The sequence below is a fragment of the Bos indicus x Bos taurus genome, chromosome 25 (genome assembly GCF_003369695.1).
Source record: "Bos indicus x Bos taurus breed Angus x Brahman F1 hybrid chromosome 25, Bos_hybrid_MaternalHap_v2.0, whole genome shotgun sequence".
Taxonomy (NCBI): Eukaryota; Metazoa; Chordata; class Mammalia; order Artiodactyla; family Bovidae; genus Bos; species Bos indicus x Bos taurus.
Window position 1 is genome coordinate 41,159,672 of NC_040100.1, and position 19,102 is coordinate 41,178,773.

The following is a 19,102-nucleotide window of genomic DNA, read 5'->3' on the forward strand; positions in this document are numbered from 1 at the left end:
TTCCCGGGAGCTCTGCTTGCAGACCGCGTGTTGTCGCCGACCTTTTCATGGGCGCCCCTACAGTTGCCGTGTGAAGCCCCCACACGACACCGCAGGAGGAGCTGCCCCCACTGGCCCCGGCCAAGCCAGCACGCCCTGGTTGGGTTCCCAGAACAAGGCCCCCATTGGGGTGGGCACTCCCCCTTTTCCTGCCCCTGCAAACGGACACCTGGCATCACCACCCCCTCCCTGCCCCTCCCCAGTACCTCTAGAGGAAGCCTCCTCTCGCGGCTCATGTCCAGTGTCGTGTGTGTGCTGACGTGCAGTGGGATCCCAGGCCAGGTGCAGCATGGGGCGGGGTCTGGGCGCTGTCCCTGTGAAGGCCGCCCGTCCTGGGGCATCACCTGCTGCGGTGATGCCCCCCTTGACGTCTCCTCCAGGTGGGTCACGGCACAGCGTGGTTGTCGCCGTCTCCCTGGATCCCTCAGGTCCTGTCCTGGCCGAGCGGGCCCGCGTCACCCCACAGCCGCCTGTGTGGGCTCCCCTCCAACCACAGTGCTTTCTCTGTGGAGCCCGAGCTCCCTGGAGACCTGGAGGGAGTTTGCATGGGCCCTCCTGGCGCTCCCCATGGTTTTATACCAGCAACTGGACATGCGGGTGCAGGAACCTCAGGATGTGGGAGTCGCATCCGTCCCTCCAGGCGGCTGGTGTTGGCAGCCCCTCCCAGGGATGCTGAGCTCCGCCAGCAGCACAGCGATCGCACGAGGGTGAGCGCTTCTCCCCAGAACCCGCTGCCAGAGGCCCCTGTCCCTCAGCACGCCGGGCCCATGTCCCTCATCTATAGAAACGTGAGGAGGAACACGCACACCATCCTGCCCCCCTCCTCGTCCTCCGAGAGCCCGGGGCACTCAGCAGGGAGCGCTTCTCTTTGCACACTTGCGATGGTGCTGCCTCCAAGCAGTGGGGCGAGTCCTCACTCTGCCACGCTGGTACCCCGTGGCCACAGGCCCTGGCGGCGGCTGAGCTGGGGACGCGGGGCTTCCTTCTCAGCATCTCCGCTGCGCTCGGGGCGCCTGCCCCACGTGCCGGACACCCTCGTCCTCGCTGGTCTGGGGCCACAGAAGGTGCCTGGCTCCTGACCACCTTCCACAGCTCACTGGCCACTGGGATTTCCTTCCTGGGGCCGCTTCTGCTCCTGGGTTTCTTCACTGGTTGCTACCAAGTCTTTGTTACTAATCACTGGGAATCCTTTGTTTCACGTTGCATATTTTATGATTTCTTTGTTTCTGTGTTTGCAGTCTTCTAGTTTGATGCTGGTCTCACCGTCTGGTGTCTGTTAAAGGAATTCTTGATGTTGTCGAATGTATATTTTTTCCTTCATGAAAAATGGTTTTGTGTTTAGCAGCCTGTTTAGCAACTCTTTCCCACCTCTGATGCCGCCCTGTAATCTGACCCAGTGGCTTCCGGTTTGTGGTTCTTGTTGCCGAGCTGTTTGTGCTGCTGTCTGAGGGATTGACGCCTCACGTCCCAGCCCCTCTGCACCACCCGCCGCCCTAGCGAGCCGGCACCCAAGGGTCCAGCCTGCTCTGCGGCCCTCCATCCCGTCCATCTGTCTGTCCGTCTGTCTGTCTGTCTGCTGACGCTGCCTCACAGTCCCCATACGGTTCTTCAACCCCAAGATTGCGGCCCAGCCTCATCCGTCAGGAGAGTCCTGGCTCTTTGCTCTTCTGTGTAAAGACCAGGGTGTTCGTTGTCCGGCATCTGGGATGGCGTAATGTCGACTCACTAGGCTGGGAAGAAGTGACTTTTTGTGATCTGAAGTGTTTCCAATTATGAGGACGCTGCTCATCCATCCGTGTGGGCCTCTAGAGCCGTGCGTGCTGTGCGCAGGGCACAGGTCAAGTCTGACATGTCTCCAGCGTGTGGGGCGTCCTAATGCCAGGAGCCGGGCCATCATGCAGGAGTTGGGTGGAGAGGCTGGGGCCGGGCGTGAGGGGTGGGTCGAGCAGGGCGGGCCGGCTGTGTTGCCGGGGGATCCCCGGGCCCTGGAGGGCCGGCAGCAGGGCTGGGGGCTGCTGGCGCGTCTGCCCGGCCCAGCACAAGCTCCTCAGGCCAGGCAGCTTCCAGCGCCCAGTCACATGCTCCCGGGCGAGGCCCCGCTTCCTTGGCACGTTCTCTTCTCTGGGTCTAGAGATGAGAAGGGAGCCTGGAAGCCACCTCACTGCTGGGGGAGTCTGTAGAGAAGGAGACGCTAGTCTGAGCCTGGTGCATTCTGTTGTGGGAATTTTAAAAACAGTGATCCTGTTTTTTAATGGTGAGAAGAGCTGTTGCCTCCAGCTGCTTTTGGTAGCTTACTTCCTTTCCTACATTTTCAAATCCGGCCTGTTGTGTTCTCTCGTCTCTGCTGTGGCATTTGTCTTCCCTGCTCCTTCCAAGCAGAGCCCGTTGCTGTCTGTCCTCTGGCTTTGGGGTCCTGCTTCCTAGCTCCTCAGGGGTCTCTGATTCTTCCTCCTGAGAAAAAAAGGAGAGGCTTTCCTGGACCACCCACTTCTAGGGACATTGGTTCTTAGTTGGGGCAGCAGAGAGTCCTGGGGAAGAACTGGATCTTAGATATGGGAGTGAGCCTGGCCTGGGTGCTGTGGATCCAGAAAGGAAGGCTGATTCTACAGCCATGCTGCCCCCAGAGTACATGCGCCTGTCCCACGCTGCCCCCAGGGTAGGTGCGCCTGTCCCATGCTTTCCCAGAGTACACGCACCTGTCCCACGCTGCCCCCAGGGTACGCATATCTGTTTTTCTCTGGCTCTTGCAGCTCAGAGTCATCTTATTCTTGGTCAGCATATTTTCTTAAGCCAGAATCTTGACTTCTTAAGGTCCCAATAATCTCTCTCTCTTTTCTCTGATTTCTGTTCTAATCTTCTATTGAAGAAATGAGTATGTCATGTCTACTTTAAATGGGCAAAACTGAAAGGGAAAATGGGTAGTTTAGCAATAATGGAGATTCTTTAATAGTCCAGTTGATAACAGGACGCTATCACTCAATCAAACCTACTTACAGAACATTCCTCCAACATTTCCAGGTGCTCATGGAACATTGTCCAGGACAAATGATATCTTCAGCCCATAGATCACAATGAATTCTAAAGAACATACTTTGTATAATTCCAAACTCCAGTTACATTAGATAGCTACAACACAGTGAAGTCTGGAAAAACCCAGATGTTTGGAAGTTAACACATCGAACTACTGTGTGCGTCAACCAGAAGGGAAATGAACACAAAATGTGTGGGATGCAGCTAAGCAGTGTAACAGAAGAAGGCCTCAAAAAACCCGGGCTCCTGCCTTAAAACACAAAAGGAGAGAAAACAAAACCCAAAGGAAGCGGAAATAATGATTAGCAAGGAGTCAGTGCAACAGAAAACAGTGGTTTTTCGCTGACCAACAAAATATTTACACACGAATTACCAAAATGATGATTTTTGAAAAGGGGCACATCCTATCAATCCCAAAGAAATGACCAGAACTTGCAAAGGAACGCTAGGGGAGCGGTGCCAACAAATTAGATGAAATGGACACATTCCTTCAGTTGATTCAACAGAAGTCTTAAGGCTTCATGCAAAAGAAAGCTCAGGGCCATATGGCTTCACCAGTGCATTCCGCTAGTAATGCTAATAATCACTCACAAACTCTTCCAGAAAACACAGGAGGGAACACTTCCCAATTCACTCTACAAGGCCGTTATCCCAATACCCAACAAAACCAGAGATCAATGTCCCTCGTGAACACACGTGTAAAGTCTTTAAAACGTTAGCAATCCGAATACAGTGACATTCCACAGCACAGACAGGTGGGATTTATAACCGGAACACAAGGTTGACTGAACATCTAAAATAATAATAAACCACGGTCATAGAACAAAGGACAAAATCATCTCAATGGATGCGGGAAACTGTGACAAAATCCCATACCCGTTTGTGGTTTAAAAAAAAAAAAGTCAACAAACCTGGAATCGAAGGGAGCCTCTTGGAATTGATAAAGGACATCTGTTTAATCTCCAAATGCTGCTGTATCAAGCCATGACAACTCAGTTGTTTGAAGTGGCACAGATATATCACCTGCCAATTGAGAGGTCGGAAGTCTGTCAGGAGTCTCACTGGACTGTCAGCAGAGCTGCTTCCCTCTGCTCCAAAGGGAGAATCTGTTTTCTTGCCCTTCCCTGCTGTGCGAGGCACCTGAGTCCCTAGCTCCTGACCCCCCTCCTCCATCTTCAGAGGTGAGCAGCTGGGGGCCAAGTCCTCTCATGGCCTGGAATTATAGTGGGGCCACCTGGAAATCCATGTTTGTTTCACCGTCTCCAGGTCAGTTGATCAGCAGCCTCAGTTCTGCTCTGCCACGTGACCCGACATATTCGTGATTCCAGGGATAAGGACACGTGCAACAGTGGCTGGCAGCGTTATTCTGCCTGCGACACTGTGGATCAGAGACGTAAGCCAGCGTCGTAATTCACGGTTAGTGATGGAATGCTTCTCACTGAAGTCAGGAACACAGCAAGGATCTCTGCTCTTGCCACAGAAGGCAGTGCACACACTGAAAAGGAGGAAGCGAGAATGTCCTTATTCACAGATGGTGTGATATTACATAGGGCTTCCCTGGTGGCTCAGCTGGTAAAGAATCCACCTGCACTGCGGGAGACCTGGGTTCGATCCCTGGGTTGGGAAGATCCCCTGGAGAAGGGAATGGCTACCCGCTCCAGTATTCTGGCCTGCAATAGTCTGTATAGTCCATGAGGTTGCAAACAGTTGGACACAACTGAGCAATGGCTTATCCTAGGGAATCCAGCTACACACACCTGGGACTAATTAGGAAGGTCCTGGGAAACCCGATCACCAAGAGAAACCTGCCGTATTTGTACATAGTGAAAACAATCTGAAAAGGAAATTAAAAGAGCTGCGCTCAGGGACTTCCCTGGTGGTCTAGTGGCTAAGACGACACGCTCCCGATTCAGGCCCAGGTCTGATCCCTGGGCAAGGAACTGGCTCACACGCTGCAATTAAAGATCCTGCACGTCACTACTAAAGACCTCAGACACTACAGCTGAGGCCTGGCACAGCCACATACATACATACATGTATGTATATTTTAAGAAGGAAAAAACCGGCTCCATTCATATAGCATCAAAACTCATAAAGTACTTAGAAATTATCAAAAGTAGTACAAGATTTATATACTGCAAACTACCAGAAAAAAAAAAAAAACTGCTAAGAGAAAGAAAATGTAAGTAAATAGATTCTATATTCCTTAAAGATTTTTGTGATCTTGGGTTAGGCAAAGAGTTTAGACACCACATCAAAATCATAAGCCATGAAAGAAAAAAACTGATACACTGGAATTCATTAAAATAAACTCTCTTACTTCAAAAGACAACAGCAAAAAAAAGTGGCAAGCCACAAACATAAAAATATCTGCAAATGTTATCCTTGACAATCCATAAAGTCCTGTCTATAATGTTCAGCGTAACAACTCAGTAAGGAGACAGTTAAAAAATGGATGAAAGTCTTGAATAGACACTGTGCTAAAGAAGATACAAGAATGCCAATAAACACATGAAAAGGTGCCCAGTATCAATCGTCAGAGAAACACAGAAGGGCTCAAAACCAAAAGAGAACAAAGCCGACTGTACCAAATAGCGGTGAGGATGTGGGACCAGACTCTCACAGTCTGTAGAATTACGCAGTCGTTTTGGAAAACATTTTTTAAAAACAAAATACTATGTGAACCAGTAACTCCACTGCTAAGAATCTACCCAACAGGAGTGAAACCTGTGTCCACACAAAGGCTCTCGGCAACGTTATACATAATAACCCCAGAGACACCAACCAGATGTCTATCATCTGATGTATGAGTAAACAGACATTATTCAGTCACAAGGAGGAATGAAGTTCCGATGCCCGCTTTGTGGACGAACCCTGAAAGCGTGCTCGGCGAGACAGGCGAGTCACAAAGGGCACCTGCTGTGCGGGGCGCTCTAACACCGCAGTGCCTGCACAGTGGCACACGCTTGCTGAGAGTCTCCGAGTTGTACTGTGTGCTGACGGGTGGATTTCATGGTGTGAGAATTGTGTATCAGTAAAGCTGTTTTATTTAACTGATATGCAGAGTACATCAGGAGAAACACTGGGCTGGAGGAAGCATAAGCTGGAATCAAGATTGCCGGGAGAAATATGAAGAACCTCAGATATGCAGATGACACCACCCTTATGGCAGAAAGTGAAGAGGAGCTAAAAAGCCTCTTGATGAAAGTGAAAGAGGAGAGTAAAAAAGTTGGCTTAAAGCTCAACATTCAGAATACGAAGATCATGGCATCTGGTCCCATCACTTCATGGCAAATAGATGGGGAAACAGTGGAAACTGTGTCAGACTTTATTTTTTTTTGGCTCCAAAATCACTGCAGATGGTGATTGCAGCCATGAAATTAAAAGACACTTACTCCTTGGAAGGAAAGTTATGACCAACCTAGATAGCATATTGAAAAGCAGAGAGATTGTTTTGCCAACCAAGGTCCATCTAGTCAAGGCTATGGTTTTTCCAGTGGTCATGTATGGATGTGAGAGTTGGACTGTGAAGAAAGCTGAGCGCTGAAGAATTGACGCTTTTGAACTGTGGTGTTGGAGAAGACTCTTGAGAGTCCCTTGGACTGCAAGGAGATCCAACCAGTCCATCCTAAAGGAGATCAGTCATGGGTGTTCATTGGAAGGACTGATGCTGAAGCTGAAACTCCAATACTTTGGCCACCTCACGCGAAGAGTTGACTCATTGGAAAAGATCCTGATGCTGGGAGAGATTGAGGGCAGGAGGAAAAGGGGATGACAGAGGATGAGATGGCTGGATGGCATCACCGACTCGATGGACATGAGTTTGGGTGGACTCTGGGAGTTGGTGATGGACAGGGGGCCTGGTGTGCTGTGAGTCATGGGGTTGCAAAGAGTCGGACACGACTGAGGGACTGAACTGAACTGAAAGCTGTTTTAGGAAAAAAAAAAAAAACTGTTGGGTAAAGGCATCAGAGTTGATACTTTATTACATTATCCCAACATACTTCTAGAAAAACATTTCAGCCTAGACAAAATGAAATGGAGGAAAAAGGGTAACACTTAATAACAGTATCAAAAGTAACAACCATCCATAGGAAAAAATTTTTTTTAATATATGCAAGATCATAACACAGAAATCTACACAAATACCAGGGAGAGAAACTGAAGAAGACCCAACTGTGCCCCGTCCACACTGGAAGGGGAGACTCAAACTGCCCCAGGTCAAAAGTGGACAGGCAGTTGTGCACACGTGACAGGCTGCCCCCCGTGGACAAGGAGGAGGCCGGAAGCCCCTGCACACGGAGAGGGGTCTGCTCTGCCTGCAGAGTTCCGTGGGAGCCCAGATAGGGCCCGGCTACCTGGACCTGACCACAGCAAGCTGGAGCCCGAGAGGGAGGAAGAAGGGAAAGCCACTGCCGAAATCCACCAGGAAGAATGAAGCTCAAACGGCAGCTCACTCTTAGGAAGCAAGAGAGAGGGGAGGCCCCGAGACCATCTCAGAGAAAGGGCAGTGATGGGTCCCCCAGGTCTTTTAAGAGAATACTCTCAAGTCCACTGGCAGAACGGGACGTGACACTGCAAGGAGCTTGATACGTACGTCAGCCTAGATTAAAAAGCTTTTCTCCCCACAGTTTTTCCATTTAAGGAGCATCTTATGAGGCCACATGAAGATTAGAACTCTCACCAGAATGACAATGAAGAGAATGGAGAGGCAGATCAGGGTGCCGAAGACAGGCCTACTGGCCACACACGACAAGGGGCTGCATCCAGAACACAGTTTAAAACAAGTCGCACTGACAGCACCCAGATAACTCAGCAAGAGACTAAAACGCACTTTACAGGAGGCGACAACCCTCTGGGCAGTGAGTCTCTCTGAAGCGTTGCCTGCCGTCACTGGCGACTGAAGAAACGCGGGACAGCGACAGCCACTGCTTACCCGCCTTTGGGCTGAGTAGACAGGGTGGGGTGCTAGTGAGGCCCCCCTGGCCCCGGGCGGGGGGTTGTTACCTGCCAGGACGACACACCCTGGGCCCGGCAGGTCCACTCAGGACATAGAAATGCGCAGGGCCCTTCAGGGCCGCAGCCCCAAGGCAGGAGGCGGGGAGGGGTCTACAACGTGGTGCCTTGTCCATGAAGACCGGAAACCAGGCTCCTCAGGGGCCCTTGGGGTCAAGTGGGAAGAGGCCAGGGCAGTAGTCGTCCTGGGTCAGAACAGGCCACCCCGGGGAGCAGGGACAGAATTAGCCCCAGGCTTCTCCCAACTCAGCGGGCTGACCACCAGCTACTGCAGGACTTGGGCAAGGCTAACCCGGCTGCCGCAGTCCCAACAAGGGTTCCCCGACACACAAGCTCCCCAGGGATTTACAGGAAGTCCCACCCCAGGCCTGTGGGTGTCAGGGGACAGGCGCCGGCTGCTTGCCGGCTGGGAGCTTTTCGGTGCAGAGGCCCCAGGGCCTGACTCCTGCTGAGTCTGCACTTTCTACTGTGTAAATGCGTGTTTGCCCTGTAAACTTCTGGGTGTGGACTTTCTCCCTGCAGATCTATAATTTCTCAGAAGAGAAGCTGAGAGATGACCTGGAAAAAAGTCAAAGCTCAATAAAGGGAGGAAGACAAAGCCAGTCCTTGAGTCATGGCATGATCTGGGGAGGGGCCACGAGGCACGGGGTCTCTGGGCCCGGGGGCTCCTGCCTCACCCCCAGCCCTCCTCCTCGGCCTCACCGGGAGGCCTCCACAAGCCTAGCCTTATCCACGCATGGTTCCGCCTTTTTCAAGCCCTGATGACACAGGCCATCCACCCCAGGGGGAGCAGAGGAAGAAGGGGTAGGCGGGCGCCGCAGCCACGGGCAGAGTCCTGGTGAAGGGGAGGGGCGGCTGGAGGCCAGCCCAGGGACGCAGCTGGGTCTGGAGGAGCCGCACCCTGCCTCCCACGTCTGACCCGGGGCTGACCTCAGGCCAGACACTGGCCCCGCCCGGCCTGCACAGTGTGGGGTGGCCGTGCCCCACGGGTACCCCAGAGGGCAGGAAGGGCCGCTACTGCGGGGGCTGGTCTCACGGCCCCAGGATGTGGCCCCCGAGGCCAGGCTACCCCCACTCTCCTCCCTGGAGAACAGGGCCGGGAAAGCAAACAGAGCTGCCAGGACCCGGCCAAGCATTCCTAGAAGAGGCTGGGGGTGGGGCACGGCCAGACAGCAGCTGACCCTGAGGTCACGGGAGAAGCGGAGGCTGGGCCAGGCCCTGGGAGCTGACCGAGGATCCCACCCAGGTGGGGAGGAACAGGCGGGGCGTGGTCAGCATTCGGGGGACTGGCAGGCCCAGCTTAACTCCCACACAGCCATCGGCTGGGCAGGGAGCCCCCAGGAGCCCCGAAGGGCCCCCACCCCCAAGCAGGGGGCGGCTGAACACTAGCCCCTCACAGGCTGCTCCAAGGGAGACCCCCGCCCAGCACTGCCTTCAGCCCCAGCTCGTGGCCAGCCCTGCAGGGGGATGGGGGCGGGGGAGCCAGGATGATGGGGATGGGCCTGCGGGCCTCAGAGCTGCACCCACCCTCCTTGCCCCTGAGGGCACGGTGGGCAGACGCCGCCCCCAGCCCGTCCCCTGTGCCACCTGCCCCACGCCCCGCTCTCAGAGCCGCCGCTGGCGCCCGGCAGGAGGGGGTTAACGGCGCTGGGGCCAGCAGCTGGGCTGGCCGGCAACACGGGTGCTGCCCCGTGGAGGGGAAATCCAGAGGGCAGGAGCAGCGGCCCAGCAGACGCCCGCTCCCGCTCGGCACGAGGGATGGCCCCAAGCAGAGGTGAGGCTCCCGCAGTCCTGCCACTCGCGCAGGGGTGGCCAGCCCATGCCCCAAGCCCACTATGGTAGGGGCTGCCCCCGGGAGGGCTTCGCTCTGGGAGCCCCCGGGGGAAGCGTGGCCACTTGTCTGGGGGGTCCGCCCACCTCCTCTCCCACCCTGGGCCCAGGAGGGGGTGCGGGGGATGCAGGGCCCCGCACCACCCCAGGGCCCCGCCCAGGCCCCCCCACTCCTCAGAGGCCAGGCCAGTGCCACCCGGTCCCCTTGCGGAGCCTCGCCCACCCCAGCTGCCGTGCCCACCCTGAGACCCGGAGCACTCAGGACAGGGAGGGGCGCGGTGCCGGGGACAAGCCCAGTGCCCAGTGGAACTTTGGGGGGCCTTGAGGGGAAGCCTGGCATCCTTTGTCCAGTGATAAAACCAGTCTCCAGTGGTCAAAGGCCTGGGGCCCCATCGGCCCTCGAGGCTGGCACCCTCCTCCTCTCCCCATGCTGGCTCTGGGCTGAGTCCCTGGTACGTGCCACACACATACCAGGGAGGGAGGTGCCCCTGATTGGGGGGTCTGACTGGGGCAGTGGGCATCCAGCTCAGTGTCCAGGCCCTCAGGACAGCAAGCGCTTGCCCACCCAGGCCTGCTCCAGAAGGTTCTGTCGCTCACGCCTTCCTCCAGGCCTGCCTGGCAGCCTAGGCTGGCTCGAGTGTCCACCTTGGGGATGAGAGTGACACACGGCCTAGTGGCCAGGTCCCTGGTCCCCAGTTCCCTCTGGTCCTGCACAGTGGAAAGGGCAGCCGGTCTTGACCCGGAGGACGTCCCAGTCCTGCCCGTTGACGTGGGGCCCGCCTCTCTTGCCCACACCTTCCGCTCTGGTCAGCAGGGCCTTCTCTTAACGGGTGCGTGTCGTGGTCCTGGGGTGCAGCTGAGGCCTGGAAGGTCCCGTGTCTTGCTCCGACCTGAGTCCCCGTCCTGGGCCCCTCCCCAAGCCCCTCTCCCCGCAGGAGTCCCGGCCCTGGTGGTGCTGCTGGTCTCCTGGGCAGCGCTGGGTCCCCACGGCCTGGAGGGAGTGGAGCCCGTGGCGCCAGCAGACCCTGAGGGCCTGCAGTGCCCGGCTGTCTGCTCCTGTGGCCACGACGACTTCACGGACGAGCTCAGCGTCTTCTGCAGCTCCCGGAACCTCACGCAGCTGCCCGGGGGCCTCCCGCCCGGCACCAGGGCGCTCTGGCTGGACGGGAACAACTTCTCCTCCATCCCTGCGGCTGCCTTCCGGAACCTCTCGGGCCTGGGCTTCCTCAACCTGCAGGGCAGCGGGCTGGCCAGCCTGGAGCCGCAGGCGCTGCTGGGCCTGCGCGGCCTGTGCCACCTGCACCTGGAGCACAATCGTCTGCACGCGCTGGCGGCGCACACCTTCCTGCACACGCCCGGCCTGGCCTCGCTCGGCCTCAGCAACAACCTGCTCAGCCGCCTGGACGAGGGCCTCTTCCGGGGCCTGGCGCACCTCTGGGACCTCAACCTGGGCTGGAACAGCCTGACTGTGCTGCCCGACACCGCGTTCCAGGGCCTGGCCGGCCTGCGGGAGCTGGTCCTGGCAGGTAACAAGCTGGCCTACCTGCAGCCTGCGCTCTTCTGCGGCCTGGGCGAGCTGCGAGAGCTGGATCTGAGCCGGAACACCCTGCGCAGCGTCAAGGCCAATGTCTTCGTCAAGCTGCCCAAGCTCCAGAAACTCTACCTGGACCACAACCTCGTGGCCGCCGTGGCCCCGGGTGCCTTCCTGGGCATGAAGGCACTGCGCTGGCTGGACCTGTCGCACAACCGCGTGGGCAGCCTCCTGGAGGACAGCTTCCCGGGGCTGCTGGGGCTGCATGTCCTGCGCCTCTCACACAATGCGCTCGCTGGCCTGCGGCCCCGCACCTTCAAGGACCTGCACTTCCTGGAGGAGCTGCAGCTCGGCCACAACCGTCTGCGGCAGCTGCCCGAGGAGGCCTTCGCGGGCCTGGGCCAGCTGGAGGTGCTGGCCCTCAACGACAACCAGCTGCAGGAGCTCAGGCCCGGCGGCTTCCTGGGCCTGCGCAACCTGGCTGTGCTCAACCTCTCCAGCAACTGTCTGCGTGACCTCCCGGAGCGGGCCTTCCAGGGCCTGGCCAAGCTGCACAGCCTGCACCTGGAGGGCGGCTGCCTGGCCCGCCTGGGCCCGCTTGCCTTCGCAGGCCTGTCGGGGCTGCGCCGGCTCTTCCTCAAGGGCAACAGCATCGCAGACGTGGACGAGCGCAGCCTGGGGGGCCTGGCTGAGCTGCTCGAGCTGGACCTGACTGCCAACCAGCTCACGCACCTGCCCGGCCGGCTCTTCCAGGACCTCGGCCGCCTAGAGTACCTCCTCCTCGCCCGCAACCGGCTGTCTGCGCTGCCGGCGGACGCCCTGGGGCCCCTGCAGCGCACCTTCTGGCTGGACGTCTCCCACAACCGCCTGGAGGCGCTGCCTGCGGCGGCGCTCGCACCACTCAGCCGCCTGCGCTTCCTCAGCCTCCGAAACAACTCGCTGAGGACCTTCGCACCGCAGCCCCCTGGCCTGGAGCGCCTGTGGCTCGAGGGCAACCCCTGGGACTGCGGCTGCGCGCTGGGCGCCCTGCGGGCCTTCGCCCTGCAGCAGCCAGCCTCCGTGCCCCGCTTTGTGCAGGCCCTGGCAGAGGGTGACGACGACCGCCAGCCGCCCGTGCTGGCCTACAACAACATCACCTGCGCCAGCCCGCCCAGCCTGGCGGGCCTCGACCTGCGCGACGTTGGCGAGGCCCACTTTGCCCACTGCTGACCCAAGGCTGCCCCGGCGTCCTGACGGGCCCTCGCGACCCCGGGGGGACACAGTTCGGGACCTGCGAGCCCCAGCCTGCTCCCTGAGAGCCTGTTCATGAGGGTCAGGGACACGGCCTCCCTAGCTGTCATCAATTAAAGCAACCAAATAAACGGGGCCACGTGTGAGGGCAGGGCTACAGCTCAGTGCGGGTGGGGTGCTAGCCAGCGCCCCTTTGGCTGCCGCGGCCCCATGGCCTGCCCTGCGCCCAGCCTCCCTTCTCATCTGTGAATCCCCAGGTCACCCCCCTGGGAGTGGTGGGCCTTCACTCGGGTCCTCCGGGAGCCTCACGCGTCAGCCCCTCACCAGCAGCGTCCTCAGAGGCAGCTTGGTCCTGGGAAGAGGGGGGTGGAGGGGGTGCAACCATCCCTCTCTGGGTCCCTGTGCTCCCAGCCAGACCCCTCACCCCCAAAAGAAGCCCCCCAGGGCGTACTCGTCACCACTCCCCCCCATGGAAGCGGGGGCCCAGGGCTGGCCCCCTGGCCTGGACACACCCCTGGCAGAGCACCCAGACTCTTCCCCGGGAGAGTGGCATGCAGGCCGCCGTTCCACCGCCCAGGATGCATCCCAGCTTCCCCAGGACCCACGCAGGGAAGAGGCCCGGGGCTCCGCTCCACACTCGCCTCTCCTGCCCGTCAGCCTGGCCCCCGGCCTGGGGCAGGCCCTCGGCTGTCTCTGGGCCAAGCCTGGCCACTCACACAGCAGGACTGCTGGCCAGTTTCTGGGACTCGGGGGTGGACACTGTCTGCATAGGACATGGTGACATGGGGTCCGGGCAGAATGCTCTAGAAAGGTCAGACATGTAAACATGGCTGTGTGATGCGTTTATTTCAGCTCCTCTGAGTTACAAGTTTGACCCCTGACTGGGTGTCACCTCCTTCACTGGGATTCCGGGCCAGCAGGCCAGGCAAGATTCCAGACGCACCAGCTCTGTGGTGCATGAACAACGTGAAGACTTGGCTGTCGGGAGCAGCAGTCTGTCTGGGCCACAGGGGTACCAAGCTGTGCCAGCAGGGAGGGCAGGCCACGGCGCAGGGACGCCATGCCATCCCTGGGTGACTGGGCAGAGCCACTCACTGTCGGTGGCTCAGCCTAGATGCTGCCGAAGCTCCGCAAATGTCCAGGGTGGGCCCCGTGGGGAGAGGGGCACACGGGGCCTGGCTGGGCCCCTGCTCCAGACCTCCAGCCCCACAGCGCACAGGAGCGCTCAGCCCGCCTCAGTCAGGAGAGCCCCGCAGGCGTCTCGCTGAGAATCTTCTGGGCGATGGAGGAGAGCGCGGGGAAGGCGGGGCTGTTGGGGAAGTCCTGGATGAAGTCCCGGCCATCCTCCAGGCTCCGCGTGAGCTCGGGGTCCAGGGGCACCGAGCCTGGGTGGGGGTGGAGAGTGGGCGGTGAGGGCCAGGCTGGGAGGCCCAGTCCACCCCCTCAGCCCAGGAGCCCGCGGGCAGCACTGCCGAGGCCCCGCTGGACCCATTCCCGGGCTCAACCTCCCCAGGACGCCCAGCAGCCACCCAGCAGGCCCTGCCGCCTCCCGGGTGCTCCTGCAGAAGAAAGCACAGGGCGCCTGTGGCTGGCAGCTCTCACGGGGCAGGGAGTCGGCGGGGTGGGAGGAAGCCCCCTCTCCCTGGGGGGGGCAGGGCCCTGTGGCAGCCCCAGCCCACTCACCCAGGAAGGGGACGCCGGCATGTCTCGCCAGCTCCTCGCCGCCTCCCTTGGAGAAGACGTTGGTGCACTCCTGGGACACAGACACGGGGTCCACCTCCATCCTCTGCTCGCAGGGGGCGGGCGGGGTGGGGGGGAGCTGGCCGCCCATGCCCGCAATCGCCCAGGACTCACCGAGCAGTGGGGGCAGACAAAGCCGCTCATGTTCTCCACGAGCCCGATCACCCGCAGCCCCACCTTCCTGCAGAAGGTCAGCTCCCGCCTCACGTCCCCCACGGACACCGCCTGGAGACCGGGAAAGGGGCCGGGGCAGCAGGTGGGTACCCCGAAAACAGCCAAGATGGGTGAGGAGGACAGGGCAGAGCGTCTGCCCCGGGGCAAAGGCGCCCGTGTGGGAACAGTACCTGGGGCGTGGTGACCACGAGGGCCCCCAGGGGGCTGTGGGGGCGCAGGGCGTCCACCACGGCCATGTGCTCATCAGAGGTCCCCGGGGGCGTGTCCACAAGCAGGTAGTCCAGCTGCCCCCAGGCCACATCGGACACAAACTGCTTTATCAGCGCTGCGGAGACCCAGGGAGGCTCAGGGTTGGGGGTAGCAGGCGGGCAGGCAGGGTCTCACTGGGCCCACGCTCCCCCCAGGGCAGGGCGACCTTTGGGCCCGGGCCCACCTGCATTCGGAGAGCTGTGTGTGCCACTGTGCGCCAGGAGCAGGGAGAGACCCTTCCCCAGCACCCCCAGGACTTCTGCTCAGGCCCTAGGTTCGATGGCTGGAGCGGGGATCCTCCAAGGGCAGATGTCTGTGCCCCAGAGAGATGGCCTGTGGGGAACGCCAGGCAGGCATGGCCTGGGAGCAGCCCCCACCCCGGGCCTGCTCCCACACCTGGCAGCCCCGCACTGGCCCTCGGAGGGAGCCGAACCCTGTCTGCTGAGGCAGAGGCACCAGAGCCTGCCCAGGTGCCCCACAGGGCGCCTTCCTGCCCGGGGGAGGACCAGGCAGCTGAAGGCCTCATGGCTGCGGCTCATGCTCTCGCTCCCCAGGCCAACTGTCTGCGTACTTGCAGGCTTGACGGGTCAGGGTTGGGGGGAGCGTCTTGGAAGTGAAGACCGGCAACAGTCTTTCCCCCAGCGCCCGAGGTGGTGGGGCGGGTGGGGAGCAAGCAACCTGGCGTGGCATTACCGTTCTTCTTGGGGCCTCTCCACACCACAGCCTCGTCCGGCTGCTCCAGCAGGAAGCCCACAGACATGAGGGAGATGCTCTGCTCCCGGTCCACGAAGACAGGCACCCAGCCACTGTCGCCCTGGTGCACGGCCCTGCCCTGCGCCCGGAGCATGCGGGGGATGCTGGGGCCGCACAGGTCCACGTCCAGGATCCCCACCTGCAAGAGGGCGTCCAGGCGGCTTGTGAGGGCCTCTGACCAGGCGCTGCCCTGTGTGCCTACCCAAGAGAGCGGGGGCTCGCGAGGAGACAGGAGGCACTCACCTTTTTGCCCGCGTGGCGCAGGGCCAGTGCCAGCTCCGTGGAGATGGTGCTCTTCCCGACGCCCCCCTTTCCTGAGAGGACGAGGACGATGTGCCGGACGCCGGCCAGGTTTCCAGGCTCTGGTCGGAAAGACAGAGGGGAGGAGGGCCGGGTGTCTCCTTCGTACCTTCCTTCCGCTGCCCACTCACCATGGTCACCAGGCACTTCCTACACTCATGTCCTGAGAGGGCCGTCCTGAGACCTGCCCCATCACCACACATGCAAATGCGGCCACGTGAGAGGGATTCCAGCAGACCCCAGACCCAAACCACTGCTTCCTCAGAAACGGTTGTCCCCGCTCGGTCTGGAGCAGGGCTGCTGCGGCTAGAAATGCTGCAAACCCTCTGCTCTGCAGTGTGCACACGTGAGTGCGTGCACACCTTGCATGCACGAGGCCAGTTCCAGCCAAAACCTCCCAGTGGCTCCAAGGGATGAGGGTGGAGACCAACGTGCTGCCGGCCCCTGTGCCAGCACCTCCAGGTCTGACCCCAGGGGGGCAGTGCCCTCCTCTGGGGGCAGAAGCAGCCCTCCTAGCAGCCCCGGCCTCCGGCTCAGGAGGCACCCACACCGTGTGAGGGCGGAGGAGTCAGGTCACTCAGATGGCTCAGTTTCGCCTTAAGAAACCCTGGGTACCCCCAGGGCGCCATAGTGCCAGTGCCAGACCCCAGGCAGACTCTGCCCCAGCTCCTGTTCCTCCCAGTGAGCCTGAAATGCCACCCTGAACACACGACTCCCACCCCTGCTACCCCACAGAGGCGCCATCTGTGTACAAACAACCCTCAGCCCCTGCAGAGAGCCCTGAGGACCTCACCACGGAGAGTCCTGCCTGGCCTGCAGCCAGCTGCTCACTCCCGCAGCCTCCCTGCACCCCGGCTCCCCAGGAAGGGCTCAGTGTGAGGTGAGTGAACACTGTCTCCCTCCTGACCCATCTCTCATGGACAGGTTCAAAGGCCGCTGCCACCAAAGGGTCCCTAGAAGGAACTCAGGGTGCACCTGGCCTCTCCACAGGCCCCGGGCGTAAGGCGGTGCAGTGCCTGTCCTGGGTCTCCGTCTGGAGATCCTGTACGGTGACAAGGAAAGGGCACCATCCCCCAGCCGCGGGTCACTGCCAACAAACACAAGCCTCGGCCACCTGCCTCAGGCTACCGTGATGACTTAAAAGGCTATTACTTAAACTGCTTTAATACCAGAAAGTAGTGGGGAGGGGGGGACTTCCCTGGTGGCTCAGTGGTGAAGAATCCTCCTGCCAATACAGGAGACACTGGTTCGATCCCTGCTGTGGGAAGATCTCACATGCCACAGAGCAGCTAAGCTTGCCTGGGATTCTCCAGGCAAGAACACTGGAGTGGGTTGCCGTTTCCTTCTCCAGTGCATGAAAGTGAAAGTGAAGTTCCTCAGCCATGTCAGACCTTCAGCGACCCCACGGACTGCAGCCTTCCAGGCTCCTCCATCCATGGGATTTTCCAGGCAAGAGTACTGGAGCGGGCGCCATTGCCTTAAGTAAACTCAAAGGCTTTTAAATGATGACAAATCAAATGCATACTACTACAGGGGACAGGCTGCCCGGAAGGGGCAAAGGAAAGCAGTGTCTCCCCACAGAGGAAGTGAAGGATCCCACGTGTGGATGAGAGGACCAACCAATCAAGCCTTAAGTCCACCCAAATCTAGATTACCTACCTGATACACTGGACAAGTATGGGAGTCTTTGTATGTAAAGAATCTCTCCAATAGGATACAAGCACCTGACAACAGAAGCTGCCTCTGGGCACAGGGAGGTTTACTGCATAGCCCGTGAGGCTTCTCGAATTTCTGTGTGCATTTGCCTCTTCGTTAAAATAAGTATTCATCATCAACCCAGAAACCATTCCCCTCCCCTTGCAGCAAGTGTGCCCTTACCATAACAAGCTTCTTCTGATTTTTCTATCCAGTGTTATGTTTATAATCTGATGGATGAATCCAGCGTTGTAAACACTTTGTGCTCAAGATATCAGACCCGAAGTCTTTTAGAAAATAATGTGGCTAAGGTCCATCTAGTCAAGGCTATGGTTTTTCCAGTGGTCATGTATGGATGTGAGAGTTGGACTGTGAAGAAAACTGAGTGCCGTAGAATTGATGCTTTGGAACTGTGGTGTTGGAGAAGACTCTTTCGAGTCCCTTGGACTGCAAGGAGAGCCAACCAGTTCATCCTAAAGGAGATCAGTCCTGGGTGTTTATTGGAAGGACTGATGCTGAACCTGAAACTCAGCTTTAGCCACCTCACGTAAAGTGTTGACTCGCTGGAAAAGACCCTGATGCTGGGAGGGATTGGGGGCAGGAGGAGAAGGGGACGACAGAGGATGAGATGGCTGGATGGCATCACCGACTCGATGGACATGAGTTTGGGTAAACTCCGGGAGTGGGTGATGGACAGGGAGGCCTGGCGTGCTGGGATTCATGGGGTCGCAAAGAGTCGGACATAACTGAGCGACTTAACTGAATCTGTGCGAATCCGGCTGTGCCCAAGGTATACATTGGGTTCCATGCAGATTTTATTTAAAAAAAAAAAAAAAAAAAAGGCTTAGGAAATCAGAATAAAACTTCTACAAAAAACAGAATGTGACGTTCAGGTTTCTCCTTCTTAGAGCGCCTTATTCAAGTAAGACTTCCTTCTAAGCGCCGTAATGACACGTGCGCGCACCTCTGAGAACTTTATACCGCAAATAAGATGGTGTGCTGAAACCCGGAGCCGCGACTAGCAGCTGCGGGTCTGCCCTTTCCTTCTCGCCTCGGCGCCCGCCGACCCGCAACGCCCCGCGGCCACGCACACTCACCCACAGCAGCTTCCATCCTCCCCTGCTCGCCCCGCGTCCTCCCCCTCGCAGCCCGCCTCCCTCCAATCTGAGTGAAGCGCCTTCGGGCCAATGGGCAACGCGAACCCGCCTCGGCTCTTTTTGATAGGCCCACGCGCGCTACCTTAGCCAATCAGATTGCGCAAGGGGTTCACGCAGGTTCCGGCGCAGACGATGTACAGGACAGGGACCCACTTCCGTGTCAACGCCCCAGCATGGGACCGCTTCGTTTGCCCGCCCCATGTCCAATAGGCGTGCGAGACTTGTCTCCAGCCGCTTCAGATGTGGCCAATGAGGACGTCGAGCTAGGATTGACAGGGCCAGCAGCCTCTCAGCAAGAGGCGTGTGCAGCGGGGCCCGCCCCTCTTTCGAACGCCGAAGTCAAGTGCACTGCGGGGCC

General features: G+C 58.9%; 2 protein-coding genes across 3 annotated transcripts; one reads left to right on the forward strand and one right to left on the reverse strand.

Moving 5' to 3' along the window:
- Positions 1-9,074: 9,074 nt before the first annotated feature.
- IGFALS (insulin like growth factor binding protein acid labile subunit) lies at positions 9,075-13,501 on the forward strand. The gene is made up of 2 exons (XM_027526873.1): positions 9,075-9,859; positions 10,836-13,501. Exons 1-2 carry the CDS (start codon positions 9,844-9,846, stop codon positions 12,653-12,655), a joined length of 1,836 nt encoding a protein of 611 aa, XP_027382674.1. The 5' UTR covers positions 9,075-9,843; the 3' UTR covers positions 12,656-13,501.
- Positions 13,500-19,094, reverse strand: NUBP2 (nucleotide binding protein 2). 2 transcript variants are annotated; one of them, XM_027526881.1, is made up of 7 exons: positions 18,685-18,775; positions 15,836-15,954; positions 15,533-15,731; positions 14,761-14,915; positions 14,531-14,641; positions 14,360-14,429; positions 13,500-14,061 (listed from the first exon to the last, which is right to left on the reverse strand). In XM_027526881.1, exons 1-7 carry the CDS (start codon positions 18,698-18,700, stop codon positions 13,916-13,918), a joined length of 816 nt encoding a protein of 271 aa, XP_027382682.1. In that variant the 5' UTR covers positions 18,701-18,775; the 3' UTR covers positions 13,500-13,915. The 2 variants fall into 2 exon arrangements, with proteins under 2 accessions (XP_027382682.1, XP_027382683.1); XM_027526882.1 differs by lacking the exons at positions 15,533-15,731; positions 18,685-18,775 and adding an exon at positions 18,827-19,094.
- Between the last annotated feature and the right edge of the window lie 8 nt (positions 19,095-19,102).

Bases quoted from the DNA above. Each gene is read 5' to 3' on its own strand.
- NUBP2 (XM_027526881.1), bottom strand. The intron at 14,916-15,532 runs GTAATGCCACGC...GGGTCTCCGCAG, and splicing joins GAGAGGCCCCAAGAAGAACG to CGCTGATAAAGCAGTTTGTG. The intron at 14,430-14,530 runs GTGAGTCCTGGG...TCTGTGTCCCAG, and splicing joins TTGTCTGCCCCCACTGCTCG to GAGTGCACCAACGTCTTCTC.